The sequence below is a fragment of the Myotis daubentonii genome, chromosome 3 (assembly GCF_963259705.1).
Source record: "Myotis daubentonii chromosome 3, mMyoDau2.1, whole genome shotgun sequence".
NCBI classification, from domain to species: Eukaryota; Metazoa; Chordata; class Mammalia; order Chiroptera; family Vespertilionidae; genus Myotis; species Myotis daubentonii.
Window position 1 is genome coordinate 35,924,281 of NC_081842.1, and position 26,200 is coordinate 35,950,480.

The 26,200-nt window shown below is 35.1% G+C and overlaps 1 protein-coding gene across 3 annotated transcripts in view; it reads left to right on the top strand.

Annotated features, from left to right (window-relative positions):
* The window catches only part of NAALADL2 (N-acetylated alpha-linked acidic dipeptidase like 2), a 1,191,965-nt gene that overhangs the window by 850,502 nt on the left and 315,263 nt on the right, over nucleotides 1-26,200 (top strand). For all 3 annotated transcript variants that reach the window (XM_059687069.1, XM_059687068.1, XM_059687067.1), the window contains 4 exons: nucleotides 2,465-2,608; nucleotides 18,480-18,572; nucleotides 21,316-21,521; nucleotides 24,281-24,400. In XM_059687069.1, coding sequence (XP_059543052.1) covers nucleotides 2,465-2,608; nucleotides 18,480-18,572; nucleotides 21,316-21,521; nucleotides 24,281-24,400 — 563 coding nt within the window. The remainder of the gene's footprint in view (nucleotides 1-2,464; nucleotides 2,609-18,479; nucleotides 18,573-21,315; nucleotides 21,522-24,280; nucleotides 24,401-26,200) is intronic.

The window sequence follows — 26,200 nt, forward strand, 5'->3', positions numbered from 1 at the left end:
CTCCAGGACCCCCACTTAGAAGGACCCACACCTAATTTAATGCTCTGCTATTGCCATATTGAAACTCTCCATACTTTTTGAACAAGTAAATGGTTAGGAAGCAGTGAGCTGCACTGTGATCAAAATGCACTGCCATACATCCATATAAAAGGGGTTACTGAATTATGAGAGCAGCAGAGCGCTTATATAACAAAACCGATTCGAAGCTTGAATCTTCATTATTTTTCTTCTTCAAAGCCATGGCTTCTATGGTTGCCACAGGGCTAAGCTAAATATCATTTCTTAGCCTTGTGGTTTTGCAGTTGATAAATTAAGGAAAAACTTCTGTAACATATTTTCTCATTTATAATCTGCCTCCCGGAGCCTGGGTACCAGTATGGTTGAGTTCTGCACCCCCTGCAGTCCTTTCAAATTAAATTCTGAGAAAAACTTTAGCAATTATTTTCCCTAATAAAAGTTCTGAAAAATGGAGCCCTCTGTTCGCAAACATTATTGGCTGCCTGGTAAAGTCATTCTGTTGTGTATTTTATTTTCTGAGTCAAGATAATATATAAACTGAATAAGGTATCTTTTAATTCTACCATTACGCACAGTTTAGTTTATTCTCTCTATTCTCTTTACCCTGAGTACTTGTGTATGTTTTCCCCTTATTTGTGCTATCATGGCTGTTTTTCCTTTTTATTTGTGTTTAATTTTTGTTTTCTCAAACTTAGAGATGAGTATAGTAAAATATTCCTGCAAAGCTTAATTCATAAAAACATGTCACCTCCTCCCATACTTCCTTGTGTTGTTTCCTATCTCCCAAAGGTAAACACTCAATTGCTTTCAACATTTTTAGTTATTATTATTTTTTTTATATTTGCCTCTCGGTCTGAAGAGCATTTTAAAGAGTAGAATTCATGTTTCAATTTCATCTAGTATATTGACTTACCACTACGGATGACGATTTTTAATTTTCTTTCACAAGTACCTTCACCCTTGACTTTTTTCGTCTGTTTTTCCTATAGAATGTTGCTTTTGTGTTACAAGGTCATAGTTTATATTGTTATGACCATGTCAATACTATTCACATCGTATCATGATTATATTTCTTTCTTGAAAATCTTTTTACTCCCTTTGCAGCTAATAGTTGCCTCATTTCATAGATTTTTTAAATTTTTCTTTGTATTTAGAAACTCTTCACATGCTAACTCTGATCTTACTGTACGTGTTCTCCCAATAGAGCAACACATACCTAGTATTTCCATTGTCTTCGTCTTCCTGGAGAACCCCCCTCCTGAGCCTCTGGACTCCTACTCCTCTCCTCACTAGGTCTGCTGTCCCTGTGCCATTTTCGCATTGTTCTTGGATGAGAGTGCCCTTAAGAGTGGCAGAATTAACTAAGTTGATTTGAAGTTCTTTGTATGGGTGGAATTTATTGACGGCCGGGTTTTAACATAGGATGTCTTGGATGAGTGGCTTTATTGGTAGACTTCAGATTTTAGGTATTTTTATATATTCTCTGTTGACCTAGTCATGTTTACCAGAAGTGAATTTTCTGTTGTCCTAACTGGAAGGAAAGGTTCTGGGTGTCAAGAGAGTAAAACATCTGAGAGCCTCAGCAATAGTAACGTCATCCCATCAAAGTATTCGGGTCACCATTCTCTTTATCTGGTGTCTCTCTGCTTGGCATCCAGCCTTCCGTTTTCTGCTGAAGTGAAGGAGGGAGGAGCAGGCACTGTTCACATCCACAGGGTGACTGAGGGGGCAGGAGGAGAGACCCCCCCAATCAGAATTTCATCAAGTCTTTCTTTGCTCCTACTTAACTAGGTAGCAGGTATTGTCAATCCCCACACCTTTCTGGGTTCTGTGGTACAAACTGCATTGCTTTTCAGCATCCCCCCTCTGCTGGCTTAGGTTTTGGTCTCCTTGGTCTGTTATCAACAATTCATCTGCTTTATAGCTTGTAGAATCTTATTGTTATTGTCTTTGTTAGTCTCTTAGACCATGTGGACTAGTGCTTTTTAAATTCCTTTATTGTCATTTCCGAATGGAGGTGTGTGTGTGTGTGTGTGTGTGTGTGTGTGTATACAATCTGCTATTATTTACCAACATGCATAATAGTATTTGGACTGAATTTTTATTAAGTACTGCAAATCATTTTTAATAAGTAGAGTGTAAATAATGAATAAGCAAATGAACAAAATAAACCTGCCACTCATAGTTTAAAGACTTATTACAGAAAATTTTTCTTCCAGTGTTTTTTTTCCTGATTTTTTATTGTTGTTTTTTTTAAAAAAATCTTTATACATAGGTCCTCCTTTTTGCCCCATTAACCTCTTCCAGCATTTTCCTACCCACCCAAGGCCCTCACCACCCCATTGTCTGTGTCCATGGGTTATGCATATATACATACAAGTTCATTGGTTGATCTCTTCCCATTTCTATTGACAAAGGATTCTGTATCTTTCTCTCTTGAATACAGTTGGAAGCTTTAGGCAAAACCGATGGAACCTCACCTCTCTACTAGTGCAGCCCATCTCAGTGGCACTCGTGGCAAAACTGATCTCTTCGTCCAAAGATGGGACCAAAAATGGTGTCTGTCGCCCTCTAGAACTTCCACCTAGTGGTAATGTATTTATAATGTCTGTCTGTGTGTCTTATAATTTTATAAGTACTGTGTTCATTTTTAATCTCTTAAATTTATGTGATTAGGATTGTGCTTTAAAAAAAAAACACATTTATTTTTTTATGAGGTGCAGCCTTTACCTTCTCTGTCTCTTTAAGGGATGTTTTTGGAAGGTAATTTTGATAAAGACTGAGAGTTGACCAAACTCAGAGACTGAAAAAAAGAAGGAACACATTTTGGACTGCAATAAAGAAAAGCAGCTTTGCCCATAAAGCATTTTGTAAGTTTCATGAAAATCTGCTTAACATAGCTTCCCGGTTTCAGCTTCATCAGGCTTGTTGCCTGCCAAGATTCAGAGGATAGCAGTCAGCTATCTGGGGTATGAAGTCCTTTAGTAGAAAGCATTAAAGCCTAATTCCTGCAATTGACTAAAAAATCCCTCTGTCTTTACACATCATTGCCCGAGAGATGCTTCTTGTACTGCAGTGCAGTTTGTCAGGCCTTGTTGGACCACATAGGATAAAACTGAAGAAATTAAACTACCTGTAGTGGTGAAAGCGCTGCTGCCTCTTGTTTCTGCCTCCAGCCTCAGCATTAGAATTCTAGAGAGGAGGTTCTCTTTACATATCGTTAAATTTGTATCTAGTCGCTGTGAAATTCAACTTGAGGGGCTCTGATTTTGTGTCTAGACCTGGAGGCTTAACTACCTTTGTTTTATTTCATCTGTTTATCTCTTGGCAACAAAAGCATTAAAAATATGTTTCAAAGAAGCCTAAAAAAATCTGAATACATTCAGAATTGCCCTCTGGTAGAGATATAGCTTTTCAAAGTCCTATAGATTGAGAGCCTCCTAAACTGGTTATTGATTGAGCAAAGTGGGAAATATAGACAACAATGATAAGCCTATGTCTTCAAAGTGGAATGAAGAAGCCCTTGAATTGTGTTCTTGTGTGTGTGTGTGTGTGTGTGTGTGTGTGTGTGTGTGTGTGTGTGTGTGTGTGTGTTTTGGTTTTGTTTTGTTTTTTCTGTCTTCTATTCTGAGCCCACAAATTCATTATGGGCTCAATTTGTTAAAATCTATAAATAACAATGTAATAATAGTTTAGTTGTAAGGAAAGCACTGGGCTTCATAAAAGACTAGATTGAAGCCCAGATTTAATTAATTGATTAATTCAACAAATATTCAGACCCCCTATATGTTCCTGCCATGCTGTGTCCTCAGTGAAGTGTTAGCCCCCTTGCCAGCACCCTGCACCACCTCCCTACCAACAGCCTCTGTGTCTGCACCTACAGAAGGGTATCTAAGATTCTAGTATCTCACGTTGTTCTGAGAATTAAATCATGACGGACATCTGAGTACTTTTGTATACTGTAAAATGTTATGTTAGCAGCTGTCTTCCTCATCAAATAACCATATCAATGTGTTCCACAATATGTCAAATGTCTGCATCATGATGGCACAGCTAAGCAAAATAGCAATCTCCAGTTTTATCTCTGCAATAATTTAGCCACATACATAGCTAAGAAGACATAGTGAAGCTTAGAAGACATAGTGAGATGTATACTGAAACCTGCTTATAACTCTAGTGTTAAAGAAGCAACGAGCTAGGCCTGCTTTAGAGCTATAACTCGTTTGGATCATTGAGAAGTTTACCAGTTAAAGCTTGTGGCAGAAACCACCACACTGTCCTTCTTCATGAAGGTAGAGAGCAGTTTGCTACAGCCAGATAATAAAGGAAGGAAGACTCATCCTCTTCAGATCTTTCTCAGAAGGAAAAGCAAACATCAGAATACTTTCTTAGCATATTCTTAAAAAAAAATCTGTCATGACCTAGGAAACAGTAAGCATATTTACAATTATCTATTATTTTCCGGGATCCTCTGGACCTGTTAGGCCAAATATTGGTTGTCTTGGCATTTCATTTCAGCCACAGTAGTACATATTGTCCCCCTTCACTGTGCCTTTTTAAGTTGTAAGGCAATAATGAAAATTAAATTATAAGAGCATTTTATAAATCTCTTGAATCAGAATGCAGATTCTCTATAACTAGAAATATTAAGGCCACCTGGGTTTAAATAGTCTACAGATTAACTTGACATTCCATTCCTTGGCATTTTACAGATCCCAACCAGGTATCTATGACCCTTCAAACTTTCAGAGCTTTCTGTCTACACTACATAAGCTGTTCTTTGTTTTTTTTTTTAAGATTTTTAAATTCACGTTTAGAGAGAGAAGAAGAGAGAGGGGGAGAAATACTAATGTGAGAGAGAAACGTAGATGTGAGAGTTAAACATCAATCAGCTGCCTCCTGCACAACCCTTACTGGGGATCTAGCCAACACTTGGGCATGTGCCCTGACTGGGAAAATATTTTATGAATCACTTTTGGTGAATATAAGAATGACTATTTCTAAGTTGCATAAAACGTAATGTCATCAGTGATGATGTGATAAGTTTTACATAAGTAAATTTGGGTCATTTCTCCTCATAGGGATGGATGTAAATATAATGTATATACATATATACCTACATATATATGTAGTTACTATTCAAAATTTTATATATATATACATATATATTACTGAAAATTCCATTTATTAGACTATAATATCTATAGATAATATTATTTATAATTTTTACATGTTTCAAAGATTTATATTTCTAATTTCTGAAAAGCTACTGGAAAGTACATATTATCATTTCTTGAGCAGAGATTTAAAGTGATGTATTGAACATATTATCCACAAATTGTTGCTAAGCTAAAATTTATTGGCAAGTAGTACATTTTAGCTTTTCAGGAAATATCCGTTAACTAAAAATGTTAATACAGTTGAATCCAGCATTGTTGTCATGTTTTTTTGTTTGTTTGTTTGTTTTTGTTTGGTTTTTGGTTATATATGAGACCAATCAATCTGTCCAGAGTAGCCTCAAGAGAAAATTCCTCAAGAGATATAAAAAAATAAGCTAAAATAAAATAGAAAAATGTTTTAGAGAAGGGTTGGCTTGAATAGATTTTGGCCATCAACATGTAAGAAAATATCCAGAACATGACATGCAAATTTAATTTGTTCAGACAGCTTGTATATAGCATGCATTTGGATATGGTGGCCACTCTTTATACAAACAATTTCAGTGAATGACGGTGTTGTGACAAATACGAGCGAGGTGTTAGGCGTCACTGAACTATATGGTGGTGACACCCCATTGTATGGCTCTTCAAGCAGTCAGCTGCACAGTGAACCTAGGAGTCTGAGCTGGAAGCTGATAACAGAGTATCCGTGGAACTAAAGATCAGCCTTCATGAGCTGCCAGCCTGAAGTCCTTGGACAAAAGCTAAAAAAAGCTTCAGAAATCACTTTGAAGGACTGTTCATCAAGGCTCTTAAACAGAGTGAGCATAGGTGGGAAACCTATTGTCCAAAGTCAACAGAAAGTACAGTCAACTCTCTGTATCCTGGGGAGTGCAGGTTGGGTTTACTGAGGGGGACACAGAGCTGTCACTCACCCAGAAGTTTTCCAGCTTCCAGTTTTCTGTCTCGACAGGTCTGATTTTAGGAAATGATTCAGCTTTGTTTCAGTCTAGAGTTTTGTTTGTGTGTTTGCTAAAAGACCTAAAGACAATCGGAGATGTATACTCTGAAGACAAATTATTTTAACAAGTGTCACCCAATTTTCAATGTTTCTCAGCAATTTTTACAGTGTCTTATATTCTTCTCTCATTATTTCTCAAACACCTGTCACTCCTTTCAAATTACAGTAGCTCCGACTACACTTTACAGTATATAAATGTGACAAAAACCCCTTAGAGTACAACCCTGTCTTTATATTTTGATGATTTTTTTTATTCCCCCCACAATGGATTGGCATTGCCATTTACTAACCTAGAAATTTCCAGAGATTCCTCAAGGAATTTCTGGTTCTATATTCTACTATTCTTTTCAGGTGTCCAATTTTTCTCACTATTATTCTATTCAATGGCATCCAGGTATGTCTTGCATGTTTGTGTTTCCATGTAGCAAAACCCAAGTTTTCCTTAAAGCTCAGTGCAAATGCTATCCTCTCCATAGAAAAGCCCTTCAGTGTTCTACTGGGACAGCCTCTCCCGACTCTGTCTACCATGCTTTAGGGACTTACATGCTCCTTGGCATTGTGGTTCGATTGAGGTAGAGTATAAGCAACTTATATTTTCATTAGAATGTATTGTTTCCAATTTATTTTTATTTGATTTCAATTCTTTGATATCTTCTTTTTGACCCAGGAGAAAAAAACACACACACATATGTACTGTGTGGTTGTCAGGTGTAGCATTCTATATGTATTCGTTTAGACTAAATTCCTAAATCCTTTCATTCAGATATTCTATATCATATTATTAGTTTTAAAATCTCTTACTGTGAGTATAGATTTTACCTCGTAATTTTGCCAATTTTTGATATATTTATATTTTAGGTCATTTCTTAGATATTTGTAAATTTGAATACTGTATATTGTATCTTCCTGGTTGGTTGCAATACTTATCAAATGAAATGATCTTTTTTTTTTAGATCTATAAGTCTTGTCTTAAATTTGATTTGTCTGATTTAACTTAACTACACTCACTTTTTTAGTAGTAACTTTATGCTATATCTTTTAAACTTTTAACCTTTCTGTATTTTTACTTTTTAACATGAATTATGAATAGCAATTAATTTGTATTTAAAATATAATCTGATCATCTTTTAACTGGAACATCAAGTCCTACATTTAATGTCATTGCTGATGCATTTATGCTCATACTTTTGATCTAAATTTCTTCAGGGGTTTAGTGCCCTTATCCTATCCGGCCTTTTTCTCAGATTTTCCCACGCTAGATTCCTCTGCTTTATGGTCATTTTGGCTCCTACTACACAAGCCTCCACAGAGGCATTTCCCCTTCACTGTTTACCCCCACCCCTCACCGCCACCACCCATTAATCTGCAGGAACAGGCAGGTTGTTCCCTGGGGAGATTGGAAAGCCAGGCTTTCCTGCCTACTGGGATGTCTAGTGTGACTGAAATTGACCTTCCCTAGTTAATCTGGCTTAATGTCTGATTACATTTGATTAATAACTAACTAGTCACCTATGCTAACATTTCCCCCTCAAGAATCCTGGACCCTTGCATTTTACAAGGAGAGCTGGATGGAGGTCTCATTTTCTGTAGCTTCTTCCAGCTGTGAAGAGAAGTATAGTCTTGCTTATCCCTGGGCCCAGAGATGCTTGCTATCTGCCAAAAAAGAAGAAGGGAGTCAAAAGAGGAGGGGGCCTTTACATGGGGAAAACGGGTTTTGTAAGTTCCAGGTCAGTCTGTTACTCTCCTTGGAAGACAGCATGCACAATGTCGGAGGCTGGTACTGTTGGACATCCTAGAGGTGACAGATTTGACAAGAAGGTTGAAAAAGCATGGACGAAAATGAAGAGAATTATAGCAACTATAGGTCTGATGAGAAGTAAGAACCAGATGATAGAGGGAAGGACTGGCTTTATAGTGCCCAAGATTAAATTGGAGAGGGGGCTTCCCTGGACAAAGGTGCGTCACACCTATCTGAAGCCTTCTTGTTTACCATACTCAATTCAAACGAGGCCAAGGGCAACAGCCTAAGATCTCCTTCCTGAAGCAGGTTGTTTCTGTCTGGATCTCTTGGGTAGAAAGGAAACGCAGCTTTTGGTGGCAGAATTTTGGTCCCTTCAGTCCCACCTTTTAAATAATAAAGTTTTGTATTCCAGAAGCGAAGCCCATACACCACTTCACATTTCACCTGCTCAACCATCTTGTTTCACCTGATAACAAGTCAGTTCAGCTAAGCTGCTGAGTGTCATTTCAGGAGGCAGCAATGTAGGCTGGGCTTCCAAAGTGAAATTTATATTGTGTAAACAAGTAATCAGGTATTTAGGAAGATTTATGCCTATGAAAACAAAAGAAAAAAATGAAAGTTATTAATCAGAGCAAATTATAAACCCGTTTTGGAGGCTAATATCAAGTGAAAATGTTTTTAGATGTAAGGCTCAAAAGTTTATTTTGCTGGAATGAAAAGAAAGCAAGCAGTGACAACCTGAAAAGTCCTCTTTGTCTGAAGTTTGAATATTTCTAGTGATATCATCAGGTGCTCAGGTAAATTCAGTATGGCATACACGGTGTTAAGAAAAATAGTTTTAGTTCTTAGTAATTCCACATCCAAAGATGGGATAAAAATGAAACATTAGTTTGGATGCTTGAAGAAAACTAGAAGAATTCAGGATCCAGTACAATTTCTAGTTGAAAGACAAAAATTTGAAGACAATGAACTTAACTAGAGTCTAAAATCCACAACTAGACATTATGATTTAAAACAATTTCTCCCCTTAAAATTAACCTTATTTTTATTAAAGAGCTAACTTAAGATCAACTTATTGACTGCATTAAGTCCAGTTTCAATTCAGTCAGATTATTTGCATAAACACAACAAGGATAGCAATTGATCATATCAATTCTTTTAATTCTGTTTTGCTGGGATCACATAAGGAATCTCCAGATTGAGCTTTAATTACCCTCTCAGGAAGTGACTATGAAGTTTCCCCTTCCTAGTTACTCCAGCTTAATGTCTGATTCCATTTGTTCCCTTCCTTTGTTAATAACTACCTATGCTAACATTACCATCTCTCTCTACTCATTCCATTTATTGGTATATTTATTTTCATATTCTATTTTTCATACCTATTATTTATTTTCACTTTTTAAAAATGTTGTCTGGTTATTTGTTTATTGCTAATACATTTCCTTCCCATGTTGAGTTTAATTACAATACTTACTTTTAAATTAACATACTGTTTCAATATATTTAGTTGGGTAGTTTATGTGTTCATTGTACTAACTTTCTTTCATGTGGGTTGTGGACCTCAGGTTAGTTGGCATTTTAGTGGGAGATCATGTTTCCCTGGACGTATCAGCTACAACTCCTGTGACTTACAGGAGGACAGAGTGAAGTTAGGCCCCTGTTTATATCTTCCTTGATGTGTGCAGTGAGAGAGAGTCTATGTGTTCTCAGGTACTGTGCAACTATTCTACACCACCCAGTTTTTGCCAGTTCACTAGGCACCCTTAATTTTCAGGGATCCAATGTTATGCAATGAAGCGACAGTCTCCTTAGGTTTTAATTTCACCAGTTTTGGGAAGGTGGAGGAGAGAAGGAAACACCCAAGAGTTCAGGTTTGCTCAAGCCTCTTCACAACAGCATTTCATCCCAGCAGATGTGAGGAGGCTTTTCTACACCAATTTTGATTTCAATTATTAATCTTTCCTTTTGGATATTTTGTCCACAAATACACACATTTGACCAAGTTTGATTATCATATGTACCTCTTTGTATGTTGTTCTTGTCATTTATAATATACCATGGTCGTAAATATTGTTTTACATTTTAACAGCCACACATTTTATTATACTTGTCTAAGTAATTTCCATGTTTGGGATACTTAGTTTGTTTTCTGTAATTTATATTATAAACTATACTGCAAAGAGTTTAATTATTCTTGTAGGATAAGTTCCAAAGCACAGGATTGCTATTGTTATTTCTATGAAAAGTAATATTGCTTTACCAATAGATTGTTCACATTAGCAATGCCAGTAGCAGTAGATGCATTATGAGAGTGAAAGTTTATTCAAGAATTTACTGACATTCATTATTAACACTGAAAATGTGATCATGGTGCTGCTTCTATTGAAAGAAAAAGGACTCTGCGATTTTGTTTACAATTATGGATATGGAATAATAGAAAACAATACTTATTAGAATCAACATGATATATTTAGATGTAAATAAAATTTGGATAAAATCTGTTTTTCGCTATGTTATAAGTCATTATGTAAAGCTGGGCTTTGCCCAGTGATACATAAGGAAGTCCTATCAGTAAGAAAGATCCCATGTAAATACAGCATCTTTCTCAGAACAACATGTCGTCTTCTCTTTCTCAAGACTCCAGAATGTAGAAGAGGGCTGGATAGTATGAAATCATCCATATAAATGTTTATGAACGCTGTATGATATAGAAGGGAAAATGTTTTCAAAAACAAATATTAAAAGATATTTTCAAATACCCAGAAGCAAAAATGAAGCCAGAACAAAGAACCAAAGAAATAATCAAAATAGCTGACCCTGTTATTGCCTGGTGTTGGGAGGTTATAGTCCTGATTAATTAGGGTGGGGATATAGTAATCACATTGGGACAAAAAGCATGATTATGTTTCCATAAGGAAGTTGTACTAACATTCCTATATAAAATCAAGACCATGGGGTGAAAGTGGGAAGGCTAGAAAGAAATCTACCCACTTTTGGAGAAATGCTTTCCTCTGTCTGAGTTCTGGGTGAAAAAAAATAAATAAATCTGCATTTAGAAATCAAACTCCCTGGCTCACGATTTGAGTTACCATTGTAGTATAGAAAATCCAAGCCAAGAAATTCTCATAAAAATTGTCTCTAATCCAGATATGTTCCTGGGATGCCTGGCAAAAGTAAATGTAATGCTGGGAAAATATGAATCAGAGAAACACTAAGCCAAAGAAAAGCTGAGTAATTATATTAATATCAAACGGCGGGGGAGGACTGTAGAGAAATATTGGGATAGAGAAGATATGAAGAAAAAAATTATGTATTTTTATAGAAATAAGAAAACCATAGCAATTCCAAATTGTATACAAGAAATTCGTCTAAAATATACAAAGAAAAATTTTATAGTATGGCTAGGATAAATTGACAACATTACATGGGAAATTTTAACATCCTATATAATAAAGATGTAATATGCAAATGGACTGCGTAAAGACCAGATCATGGATCAGCAGGAGGGTGGGGCAGTGAGCTACAAGCAGGCGTTGGAGAGCTACAGGAAGGGTGGGAGGGGGGCTGGGGGGAGCTACAGGAGGGCAGGGCAGTGGGCGGAGAGCTACTTGAGGGCAGCAGCGAGCTACTGGTGCACGGATTCATGTGCAGAGCTACTAGTCTATGATAAAGTGTAATATGCAAAATGACCAAATGACCGAACAGCAGAACACCTGGACAACCTTCCGGATGAACACTCTATGACATGCACTGGTGCCAGACCAGCCAAGGCCGGTGTGGTACGATTGGTTGGGGGGCCCTGCCACCACCCCGTGATTGCCATGCAGAGGGAGGCCCAGGGAACCCTCTGCAGGGCAATCGATGAGGGGGCTCCACGATTCATCACCCTCGCAGAGGGAGGCCCTGGGAACCCTCTGCAGGGTGATCGATGAGGGGGCTCCATGATTCATCACCCCCGCAGAGGGAGACCCAGGCCACCAGCCGGCAGGGTGATCGATGGAGGATGGGTGGGGGCTCTGCAATAGCCCCAAAGAGGGAGGCCCAGGCCACCCTCTGCACTGCGGTCCATCGCGGCACCCTGGCCAGGTGGGTGGGGCCTCCCTCTGCTGGGTGATAGATTGCACAGCCCTGTGATCCATCGCCCCACAGAAGGAGGTCCCGGCCACCTGGCTGGCAGCCACAGAGGAGGCCCAAGCCAACCAGTTGGCAGTGCTGTGGTGGGTGGGCAGGGCCTCCCTCTGCTGGAGGATCAATCTGGGGGCCCTGTGATTAATCGCCCCACAGAGGGAGGCCCAGGACACTGGCCAGCGATGTTGTGGTGGTTGTATGGGGCCAGCCAGCAATTGCCCAGCAGAGGGAGGCTCAGGCCAGCCAAGCGATGGAACCCCATGCCTGTCACCAGAAGAGGAGGCTACTGGTGGTGGGGGGAGTAGAGGGGAGTGCAGCGAAGAGGGCAAGCTGTGGCAGCATGGCAGTGGCAGGGGCAGGGCCAGCTGCCAGCAGCCTGGGGAAGGAAAGCACTGATAGGCTCTGATTGCCAGCCAGGCCTAGGGACCCTACCTGAGGGGTCCCGGATTGCGAGAGGGCACAGGCTGGCCTAACGGACACCTCTCCTGTGCATGCATTTCATGCACCAGGCTTCTAGTATATCAATAATCTAACAGGGAAAATACATAGAACAATAAAGTTATAGCCACACATTTTTTCAAGCTTGGACATATACGTGGGATGCCTCAGCCATATCATAGGGAACACACATTAATGATATGGACATTTATAAAAAATATTTATTTTCTACTTATCAGATATAATTACCCATAAAGTCACAAAACAAATTTCACCTAATATCAAAGTATTAGTAGCATACAGACCTTGTTTTTTATACATAATTAAGTTAGACATCAATATCAAAACAGTAAGATACATCTCATATTTGAATATTTTAAAAATTACCTTAATACATATGTAGAAAGAATTTCAATAGAAATTTAAAATGTTGGAATCATAAGATAATACCATAGATCAAAATTAATGACTATTGCTACATAGAAAATTTGTAGCCTTAAATGAATATATATATATGTGAATATATATATATACTAGAGGCCCAGCACACGAAATTCATGCATGGGTATGGTCCCTAGGCCTGGCCTTCCATCTGGGCTGAGCCATCTTCCCCAGCTGCCCGCAGCCAGTCCTACTCCCCACTGCCACCCACCTTGGTTCCCCATCTGTCATCAGGTGATTGGTGCCTAACGGCCAGGAGAAGGGACCAAGAGGTGGTCACTGTGCCTCATAGTGACTGGTCCAACGGCTGTTCTGGTCATTATGCCATTAGGGTCAATTTGCATATCACCCTTTTATTATGTAGGATATATATATATATATATATATATATATATATATAGAGAGAGAGAGAGAGAGAGAGAGAGAGAGAGAGAGAGAGATGAAAGGTAATGAGCTAATCATTTAACTTAAGAAGTTAAGTAAAAAATAAGAGAATATATTGAAGTAAAATTTAGCAAAGCCAACAAGTATAAAACAAAATTGATTTGAAAAAATAATAATAATGATTAATTATGAACTCCAAAATGTGTTCTTTGGGAATATCGATAAATTAACTTATTTTTAGCTAAAGTGATGAAGGATAAAAGGCATAAGTAAGTTAATTTTAGAAATAGAAAAGAAGACAAAATGGCATTAAATGGCAGTTATTTTTTTAAAGCATAAGAATAGAATGAACAACTAAATGCAAATATGAATATAAATATGAACAAATATGAATAAAAATATGAATATACTTATAACCATTTTAATAATATTTGTTTGCAAATATTAATGAAATGAAATGAAATTAAAATATAAAAATATATATCATTCCTCTCCACCCCTCTTCACAGAAGGTATCAGGATCAAATAGGTTTTTTATGCATGAATCCTAACACTCCTTTGTAAAATAGATGATCGCTCATGCTATATAAACTTTTACAGATCTATGAAAAGGATCAAAGATTTCTAAATGTTTGTGAGATTGCCCTAGCCAGTTTGGCTCAGTGGATAGGCCTCGGCCTGCAGACCAAAGGGTCTCAGTATTCAATTCAGGTCAGTTACCTTAGTGGCAGTCTCCTCCCCGCACAGGCCCTGGTCAGGACTTGTGCAGGGGCAACCAATCAATGTGTTTCTCACACATCAATGTTTCTCTCTGTCTTTCCTCTCTCTTCCACTCTCCCTAAAAATCAATGGAAAAATATCCTCAAGTGAGGATTAACAACAAAAAATTGTGAAATTGTATAACACAGATATCAAAATAAGAAAAGAACAAATGAGAAATGAAATGATCAGTCACATAAATATATATGCAAATATCCAAAAGTAGTAATAACATAATACAGAATACAGATGACCAAACAGAGTTCATTCCAGGAATATATGCATTTTATTTCACAATATAAAGTGAAAAATCTTACAATTATTTCAAAACATTATTCAACAATTCTTTATAATAAAACCTCTTAGGAAAGTAAGAATAGAAATGATCTTTCTCATCTAATAAAGGAACATTTCCAGAAAAGTATAGAAAACATCTTTTTTTAAAATAATAAAATCGTGGAAACATATAAACATATTTAAAGTGAAAAACACAAAGCAAGGACCAAAGAATGCTGTTCTCACTGTCCCCGTTCCACACTGCACTGGCAGTCCTAGGCAAGATGATGCGAACAGTCAGTCAAAGCTACGGAAATGTGAAAGGAATAAACAAAATTATCCTTTTCAATAAGTAATTGTTTACATTGAAACTAAGAAAATAAAAACCCTATAATCAAGTATTAGAATATACAGGAGATTAATAAAAAGGCTCATTGTAAGACCAGGATGCAAAATTAAATAGCATGCTTTTACACAATAGAATACATTATACATGTTATAATTTGTTAACAGAGAAACTAAAAATAAATGTAGTAACAGTTGTATAAAACCTTTATGAAGAAAAAAACAAACTTTATTAAAAGCAACTGAAATAAATTGAGAGACATAACATGTTCATTGATGGAAGACTCAGTATAATTTCCTCAAAGGGGTATATTAATTTAATGCATTCTTAATAAAATCCTGAAATGACTTTTCATGATACATGCCAAACTAATATATAAGTTCATATGAAAATAATGGTCCGTAAGTATCCCCAAAATTGAGTAATAATAATTACATGAGTATAATGATGATGATTATAGAAGACCCACCATTTCATTCATTATAAAGTTATATTAATTTAAAAAGTATGCAGTGGTTAAAATCAAATGTAATAGCAAGGCTATAAACAAATCCATATATGAATTAGATCTCATTATATGACAGCAGCTTAAGTAATACTTCAATAAATTAAGTGAGAATAATTGGCTGTCCATAGGGCAGAGGTAAAGTTAAGTTTCTACTTCATAACAGATTTTGTCTGGATTAAATACACAAATTTGAAAAGTCATCTTTAAAATATTTGAGGAACATCTTCCTGACATCAGAATAAGAAAGTTTCCTGCATAACACAAAACAAAACAAACAACCCCCTTAGTACTCAGTATTGACAAATTTGAATGTATTAATATTTTAAAATATAATAATTAGCAAGAAAATGAAAATCAGAGGTTGAAAAATATTTTAATACATATAATGAACAAGTGCATAATATTACAATTAAAAACTGTACAAAAATACCTAAATGATAAACAAGTTAAGGAAAAATGGTTGAAGAATAAACTGGAATCATGAATATACATACAAAAAATTGTTCAACTTCACTAGTAATCAAGGAAATGCAAAATAAGACAATAATGAAATTTTTGTACACATCAAAATGTCAAAATTTAAAAGTCTGTGGAGCAATTTCTACATAGCTAATAAAGTTGTAGTTACCCACACTATATAATAATTCAGAAATTCTACTTCTAGTTATCTATTTGAGAATGCGTGGCACACATATACAAAAAGTGTAAAATGTTTTTTGCCACAATGTAATGCTGAAAATTTATAAATGACCTCACTAATCCTCAGTAATAGAATTGTAGCATAAATTGAGTTAATTCTACAACCAAATACTTCTTAGCAGTTAAAATGGATGCTATAGATCTCCATTTACTTTTATGAAAAATGTAATGCTAAGTGAAAAAAAACATCATTTGTATAAAATGGAATAGCCTGTAAAATAATTGAATCTTTATGTCTGTTTGTGCCTATGCCCATATATACCTACATCTATCTGTCTGCTTATAAATCTATCCACCTATCTATTCTATATAACCCAAAACTGGAAATGATTAACAACCTTAAAGAACTAAATCTATAAGACTGTAGTTATTTTTTCATTGGGAAAAGGTATGATGAAGGATCTATAGTAAAATAAAATGTTAAAAGCAGATGTGGATCATCATCATATGTTATATTATTTGTATTTGTTTATATATGATGAAGTTCTCATATTAAAAACAAGGAGTCTTACAGTGAGATGCTTTATTTTTCAGATAAAAAATGTTTATATAAAGACTTGGGTTTGAGTCCCAGTTTTGCCTCTATGTGCTTCATTCTGTAAATGAGGATAATAGAAGATATTTAACTTGGTGGTTTAGAAAATTATTGAGATTTAATGAAAATTAGCATATGTGTGTGAAAGTGGCTATTATAAATTTTGAAGCACTCTATTAATATAAGGAAGACTTGCAAGCAGTATATTGCACATTTGTATTAATTGTACATGCACATTTGTATATATTATAAGGTTTTCTTATAGCTGAATTACTCCCCCCCCCAAAAAAAGAATATTTGATCTTAGAACAGACAAAGTCTTCATCCATATCTAACTAAATAAGCTGGAAAGATTTTTAAGAAACTGTATGATAATGATTCTTTTATCCAATGTTCACTTACCTGGACTATTTGGAACAGATTTAGAAAAGGGAATTAAACCCATATTAAAAACAAACATATGAGTCCAACTATATGACATTTTTGAAAAGGCAAAAATTTGGAGACATTTAAAAGATCAGTGGTTGCCAGGAACGCAGGAGAGAGGGAGGAGGGGAAAGATGAATAGGTAAAGCACAGGAGATATTTTGGGCAATGAATCTATTCTGTATGATGTGTATGATTACTATTCTGTAATGTTGGATGCATGTCATTATGCATTTGTCAAAACCCATAGGAGTGCACAAAACGAAGTGTGATCTTCAGCAAAAACATTAATATTGCCTTATCAATGCAATAAATGTATCACACTAATGGAAGATGTTAATAATTGGGGAAAGGGAAAGGATATTTAGAACTGTACTTTCTGTTAAGTTTTCTGTAGACCTGAAGCTATTCTAAACAACTAAGCTATATAAATGTAAACAAAGATGCATAGCATTCAAATTAAAACCACCATCCTCAGTCTCTTAGCGGATTTCCTTTCTTCTGCGTGGGGCACTCAGGTATTCTCTCAGGACCTCTTTACTTTTGTCTTAGTTATAATTTTAACAGATTCAGTGTATGGATTTTCCATTTAACTTGTTAGTATGGTACGATCAAGGAAGAAGCAACTTGTTTTTCCTAACAATTTTCAGCTAGCCGTCGGAAGGCCTGTCAGAACTAGAGCATGTCTATTTTAAATTAGCTGCTTGGTTATTGCCTCCCACCCCACCTCAACACTACCATCTGGCTGCCCTAGAGCCTCCCCTAGAAACCCCCTGACTTACAGATTCCATTAAATACAGGATTAACACGTTAACACCTAAAGCCTTCAGAGATCACTTTAGAACCGTAACTGGAGTTCCTCCTGATGGGTGTCTTTGCCTTATTTTTATATATATATATATATATATATATATATATATATATATATATATATATATATATATATATATATATATATATATATATTAACAAGCATGAATAGAACTCAAAGAAGCAGGGCAATTGGTGTAGATTTCGACTACAGGAGAGAGACCTACAAACACAGGTGGAAATGAGGAATCTAATATTTGAAAATATGTATACCTAAGGTGTTAATTCTTTTAATGTGTGTAATGCTTTACAGTTTTCAAAGTGATAATGTAACAATGCACCATACAGGAACATTTGAATTATATTTTGCATGTTCTTTTTCTGATGTTAGAAAAGAACCTAAAATTCTTTGGAATGTTCTATCCTGATATATATTTTTCTTTCTTTAAAAAATATGAGTTGTCCACATCTCCCCGAGGCCGTCTTCTATGTGCTCTCATGTTGAACTCCATTATACGTATCTCTAAATGTGAACGTTAGAATTGCCTATGTTCGGCTCTGTAGTTCTATGAGGCTAGAAATTGTATGTTAGTCATCATTGCATAGCAGATACCTAAAATAGAGTTTATACAAAGTGTTGAATAAATATTTGTCAAAAAGGTGTAACTTCAGTTATCTTTAAAAACTTACTTATTCAGAATTATTTTGCTGATGATACTGGGTAAATAAATTTGAATGTTTTAAGAAAGGCCATAAAATATAGAGAACAATCATCTTTAATTTTTTTCAGAAAAAATAATTGTCAACATGCAAGTTCAGACAGTCACAACATTCAAAACAATTACTAATGTTGTTGGATATTTAAAGGGCTTGGCTTCTCCAGGTAAGTATGGTAAAGTATTTTTAATCTACATTTTACACAAAACAGCACAAAGAATTGCTCTATAATAATTTAATAGCAGAGTTAAATATGCTATCTTACGTGTAACCAGAAGTTTATACCACTCTAAGAGGGGGACAATATGAAACCATGAAGTGGATCTTTATTTTCTTTCTTACAATATCTCTTCAAAAGTAAATCATGGTAGTGAAGAAATCAAAACAAAATTAAACTGGCTGGCATGCGCCTGGTGAAGAGAAGCTGTACAAGCCAATGTATTCTCTCTCTTTGTTTTTCTTTTATTCACTGTAACAGTGTCAGAGGTATTTTTATTTTAAAAAATACTTTTTTAAAAAATAAAATGTTTACATTTTAATGACATGTGGGTTGTTTTTGTTCATTTGCTTTTTCTTAAAATCTAATCAATGTATCTATGTCCTGTCTCTGACCCGTGGTCCACTGACAATTCTGCCAAAGGTTTGCATGGCTTTAGGTTTCGAAGATGCTTATGAAAATGATCACCTGGTTACATTTTAAATAATTTGACCTTTGTTACAGGATGCCGACTGAATCTTGGGCTAATGTTATACAGGCCAAAAAAGTAAAAATAACTGACACATATATTAAGAGATTAATAGCAATACTTTCAAATACATTGTGAGGTTGGATCACATATTACTGTCTGGTGCACTTGGTATACAGTGTAGAATGCAACAAACTTTTGAGTACACTTGTGCCACTTCTATTAATTTGTTTGGGACATTTACTCTAGTTCTCCTTGGACAAGTATTCTCTATGACTTTAGTCAAATTGACCCTACAGTTTCTAACCCAGAGATTTCTGAGATCAAGTTTAAATCCCCTTAGTTTCTTGCCAGCCAACTCTTACAAAATTAATGGGAGGTATATATTTCCTCTGATTTACTTATACTAGACATGTTGAACAATTTCTGCTCAATAACAGAAGATATACACACATTTCAAAATTTTTACCACTGAATTTTAATAAATTCCCATAATAAGGATATCTAATTGAAGCACTAGAAATACAAGGGTTGGAAAAAGATGGTTTATAGTTGTGACTATGCAAAACAGAGAGTTAATAAAGCTATTGTAATAATCATAACCTGCATGTTTTTTCCATACAAACATCTGTAGACCTATTTTTGACCACCTCTGTATTTATCAACATCGCTGCATTTACAAGTTATTATTGAAAAACCAAATTGTACAATGTTATATTAGCCTTAGGGTAAAAACTTTCCTTATAAATATTCAATATAGAAAAATTATTTAATCAATTTACCAGTAGTATACTTCCGTGCATATCAGCAAAGCTTCTAATATCTTCTTTAAATCCTAAACAAAAACATCACATAATTTTAATGACTCTGAACATTAGAAACTATCATCAAACATTATTAAGATTTTTAGATTCTTGTTTACACTATACAATTCAAACAGAACTTTCACACATATCTGGGAAATGAGTGAATAAATTCCCAGGGTTCCAACATTTGCAGACACACTATGTATATTATTAATTAAATGTTGATGACATGTTGGCAGATCAAAGACATTGCTGGCTCCAATATCAGTGTGGAAATATAAAATAGCTTCACACAGTGATGTTTCCCATGAGGTAGCCTTTTTATACCATGAGTCAACTGATGATTAATTTATTCTACACATATGTAGTACTTATTATGTATCAGGCACTGTTCAAAGTGCTTTACAAATAACAGTTCACTTAAACTTAAAAACAACTGAATTATGTATGTCCTATTTTTATTCCCATTTTATGGTTGAAGAAATTAATACATAGAATGATTAAATAAGCTTCCTATAGTCACACAACTAGTAAGTTGAATAGCCTAGCTTCAAACCCATGCAGGCAGGCCTCAGAGTCTGCACACTTAAGCATCAAGATATGAGACATTCTCCAAATGCGATGATACTCAATGAAGAAATCATTTTACACAAATGTGTAGGCCCACTAAGCAAATACATTTAGCTCTGTGCCAATAATAGTCACTGAAAAGAAAATCAGAGAAAACTCTGGAAGCATGTCTTTAGCCTACTTGTTGATGACAATAATCAGTAATGTACATTGAGTAGGCATTCCATGTGTCATTGAGACCTTGCTAAGAGCATATCTAATAGATTTTGTATGATTATATAAAACAAAATATGTGAAAAGGAAACTTTTACAGTAATTGGATGCCTTTTGCTGTTGTCGATTTTTTATTCTTGAGAGAAAGTAGTGAGGTTAAAACTATAATTAATTCCCTAAATACTTATTGCAAAAGTCCATATATAACTACCACATTTTTAATATTTAAAGCTACTAAATAACTGCTCTCTCAATGTGTTAATAGTTCATTAATATTTACTGAGCATACAAACATTGTTTACAGGGCACTTCCCACTATGATTCTGGGAAAATGTTAGATAAAGGTTCCATTGTGGCATATTTGTATACCTCACTAATTAATATGCATGTCACAGAGGACAGTAATATGAATCTAAGCTTTGGGTTCATAATTGGGTTCAGCAGCTGCCTCTGCTTTGATATACACAGATGTGTGAATCAAGACAGGGGTGAAAAAATGTAAAGTAGTCTTAATTATTAGAACAATTTTGCATAATTGTTGCTCAGTTGTGCAAAAGGATTATGTAAATGTCATTAAGTTTATTGTTAGGATTTATATTTTGTTTTAATGGCTCTTGTTTCTTTCTATTTCCAGACCGGTATATCATAGTTGGCAGCCACCATCATACTACATCCAGTTACGGGGGACAAGAATGGGCCAGCAGCACTGCCATAATCACAGCTTTCATCCAGGCCTTGATGTTAAGAGTGAAGAGAGGGTGGAGACCAGACCGCAGTATTGTTTTCTGTTCCTGGGGAGGAACAGAGTTTGGCAATATTGGCTCATATGAATGGGGAGAGGTAAATGTACATTCATTAGTATTCTCTCTCTCTCTCTCTCTCTCTCTCTCTCTCTCTCTCTCTCAGACAAAGTAAAACTGTCAAAGCCAAGGACAAGAATGTGCATTTCAACCAGGATGTCATATCTGCTAGGTTTTTGAAATCACTCAGAAGAATGAAGGGGGATTAGAGTTGGACCACAGTGAATTGTGTATGATCTGCCACTATTCATATTGCTTCCAGATCTACAGAATCTAATATGCCCGCAATAGTGTTTACCTGGTTATTGCATATCTCTGTAGACAGGTTGACAGGAACAGGGTAAGAAAGGATTAAATGATACATACCATTAACCTTTCTTTTAGAACTTTCTAGCCGTTATCTAGAATAAGGGAATTATCTCCTATGTTAAATGTTTATAACCTTAGTATTATAATTTAGAGATGTAATATGGAGACTAGACTCAAAATAGTATGTGTGTGTTTTTTTTTCTTCCATCCTCTTCTCCTCCCTTCCTCTACTCTTTCTTCTGTCTATTCTTCCAAACCTATATCTCTGCTTCTTTCCTACCTACAGAAATACTTACCTACCTACCTTAAGAACCCTTTGTCCAAATGAATGGGTCATGGTTAGAAAACAACTGGAATATTTAGTATCAAATACTTCTATATCTGTGTCTCACAGATGCACTGTTTTTAATGGGATATGACAGCTGATACTGGGATTGATGCCTGTCTCGCTCAGTCCCAATTGGCCAGACCCCAACAGCAAGCTAACCTACCAGTCAGAATGTCTGCCCCCTGGTTGTCAGTGCACATCATAGCGAGCAGTTGAGCAGCCTTAGCATATCATTAGCATATTATGCTTTGATTGGTTGAACGGCCGACTGGACGATTGGACACATAGCATATTAGGCTTTTATTATATAGGATGAGAGTCCATAGGAAAAAATGTTTAAGTTAGAAAAGGCTCTTCTTCAAAAAGATTAAGAACCCATATCCTAGAATATATATGCATGTATATATATTTGACAACTAATTATGCACTTAGTCACTTTCTGTTTTTTGTTGCGTTTTTTTTTTCCATGATGTTTTGGGCAAAGATATTGAGTAAAGAAAATGTCGAATAAAATATATAGATTTGATTATTAGCTTTAAAAATATCCTCTTGCAAATAACTATGTCTTAGAAAATTACTTCAGTACAGTTTATGAAGCCATTTTGCAACTATCTAGTTGAGAAGGAATTTAGAAACTATTAGTTTTCCTGTTCAAAATTTACTCTTATGAAAATAAAACATTTTCTTTTAAACTGCATCCAATTTATGCTCTAAATACACCCCCTAGGGAAGATGAGTGATGAAAAAATGTGATGACATGTCCTATTGTTCTATTTAATTTCTTTTGCACAGGAACCTCTTGAAGTCCACACATGTAATTAAAATGATTAGGCGGTTTTGGTCAATAAACTCAAAAATAAATTTGATAGTGATGGAGTTATTAGAGGATTGACTCAATACTGATCTTGATCCTTGGGAAGGCTGATAACATTTTACAAGAACTACCATTTATTCTGTGAAGAATCTATTATTTACAAGATACCATGGAAATACTACAAATTTTACAGTCAAAAAAGTCCAAGTTCAAGTCTCCTCTGCCAGAAACCATGTGGACTTTTACAAGACTACCCTACCCAAGACTCGATTTATCAAATGAGTATACAGATGCCAATATTATGAGTGTCTCCTGAGAATTAAATGGACTAACATATAATGTCTATGGGCTAGTGTGCAAACAGCTGTTTTTCTGTAGTACTTTGCAACACTGGATTTTTAAAAAATGTTATGTATAAAGCTGAATACCTGAGTTAAAATTTACCATTTATTTTTCTTTAAAATACTTATTTATTTTAAATTAATTGTCTTCTCACCTCTCTTACAGAGGTATAGCTGAATTTTCAACATAAAATTGGAGTAACATTGATTCCATAAGGATTTCAAGTCCTTGCAGTCTTTTATCTGATAGTGTTGGAAAAAGAAATATATGTTCCTGAGACATGAAATAGTACAATTTTTAGGATGTTTTTTAGTATGTTTCTATATAACTGCCACCACGGTAATTATCCATTAAATATTTCTTCAAGAAGATGAGAAAAGTATCAGAGGGACTTTTTACCTATCTAGTAAAAGAGAATCATTGGTCATCAAATTTTGGGATTTAGCAGAGAAATGAGAAAGCTATTCTATTTGAATCATTTTATGCTACTAATGTGCGTGAAATATATCAGGTTTTATTTCAGTTAATATGTGCAGGGATACAATTGTATTACGCTCCATTTTGCTCAAAATAAAAACCAGTTTGTGCAAAAAGTAACTCATTGCTTCACAGAAAGGGTTGGTTTATTAATCACTGAAGTAGTTTTCCCTTGTCTACTCTCTAATTCAAACACTATAAAATTAAGTGCCCTCACTTGACCAAAAATGTCACCCTGTATTTTGGAGGTGAATCTCACAATATGTTAACCATTTAAAAACATATTACCTTAAAATTTGCCTCCAGAACATATTTAAAATATTTTATCAAAATGTTATGTTTAATCCATCGCATTTATTCAAAATCATTTATGACTTTGTGTACTCTTACTAAATAGTATGAAATTGCCGGCAACGTACTGGTACAATGTAATGCTTTCAAGTAGAAAGTGTTTAGTATTTAATAAGTAACTGATTAAAAACCTGTTATTGTTATTTATGTTAGAGACAGAATTTTTTTTTCATTTCAGGATTTCAGGAAGGTTCTGCAGAAAAATGTTGTGGCTTATGTTAGTCTTCATAGTCCCATAAGGGGTAACTCAAGTCTATATTCTGTAGCTTCACCATCTCTTCAGCAACTGGTAGCAGAGGTAAGATGAATCGCTTGTTATAAAGTGATTAGGCAAAATTGCTGTTTTCTCTATAATTTGAGATTTCTTGATTTTTTTAATTTAAATTTTTCATTGTTGACACTATTGCAGATGTCTCCTATTCTCCCCCTTGTACCTACCTCCACCCAGCCTCACCCCCTCCCTTATTCTTGTGCATTGGTAAAATAGGTGTGCTAATTTTTCTTGGATATTTATCTAGTTGTGGAATTGCTAGATCATAGGGTAGGCACATATTTAACTTTTATCGATACTGTCAAAGATTCTCCAAAGTGCTTGTACCAATTGCACTATCACCATCAATGTATATTTCCTGTCATCACCGACATTTAGTATGACTATTCTTACATGTATATGGTGGTATCATTTGGGTATTTGGTTTTAATTTCTCTCTTGATTAATAATATTAAGTACCTGCTTTCATATACTCATTGGCCATTTGGGTATCTTCTGTGAAGACTTATTTAAACCTTTTGCCTGTTCTTAAAAGAGAGTTGTTCATATTTTTCTTATCTGTATGTCAGAGTTCTTTATATATTCTCTATACAAGACTTGTGTTGGTTAAATATTGTGAATTACTCTCCCAGTCTGTGGCTTGACTTTTCACTCACTGGTAGCAACGCAATCTTTAATTATTAATCTTTTCTTGTGGAAGTCTTCTAAACAGCATTTTTGGTTCTAGTATCTTATTACAAAGAACATGTTGAACTTAATTTATTTAGTGTTTATGTTGAAGGAGCATTATAAACCTTTGTTATTCATTCTAATTCATGCATGTTTGAGTGGTTATTGTATATATGCTTTGCATTCTATTGGGGACTATGGGATGTTCTATAGAAATGAATGGTGTGCGCAAGTTGCTTAAATGGGGAGTGAATAAAGATTCTTTGTAATTGGAAAAAAAGCTCTTTCCTAAAAAATAATTTTCATTTGCTTCTTAACTGTAGAATAAGGGACAGACTGATCAGTGGCCTCTTAGCTAATAAAATGCAACTGCCTTTGAGCAAAAGAAGTTATGAAATGAAAGATAAAATAAGATTTATCCCCCAAAATAATTTTAAACATTAGGATGCAATACAAACACATACATCCCTCTATATATATTGCCATTCCACCTTTATTTTTTGAAATCATCTTTCATACATCACAGAATGTATTGATTTTGCCCTTGGAGAAACAGAATTTGATCATCCATATATTAGTCAGTGCTCTGTACATCTCAAATAAATAGTGATGAAATTTCTAAGAGGTTATTTTAGGGAAGCCTGAAGCATCCGTACCTATGAAAGTAGTCAATCTAACTATAGTCTCCTTAAGTGTTGCTTTTGCATCACCTGCCAGAAGCTGGCAAACCTGATCAAAACTGAACAATTGCATCAATATTGTAAAACTGTCTACAGGATAAACTGTTGTTTTCTTTTTAAACTCTAAAAAGTTAGCAAAGATATATATGTTTTATACAGCGTTTTAAAAAAACAAAACATGTTTTATTTTTCCATATACCAGGAACTCTTCACCAGAAAATATAGTACATATATCTCATTTCTACTACATGAGTTAGAGTATTGAGCCCATAATCCTACTACAGTATTCCTTCATTGTGAATACCCCAACTGTTGCAGAGCTCTATTGTATAATAAATTTTTATAGACAATCCAACTCTGTATAACATTATTTTAAGTATGTAAGCACACAATAAGCATGTGAAATGCCTTGGGACTTATATTTTACCTTGAACATAAGACATGCATAAAGAGCTCAAATATAGGGGCAAGTATGATA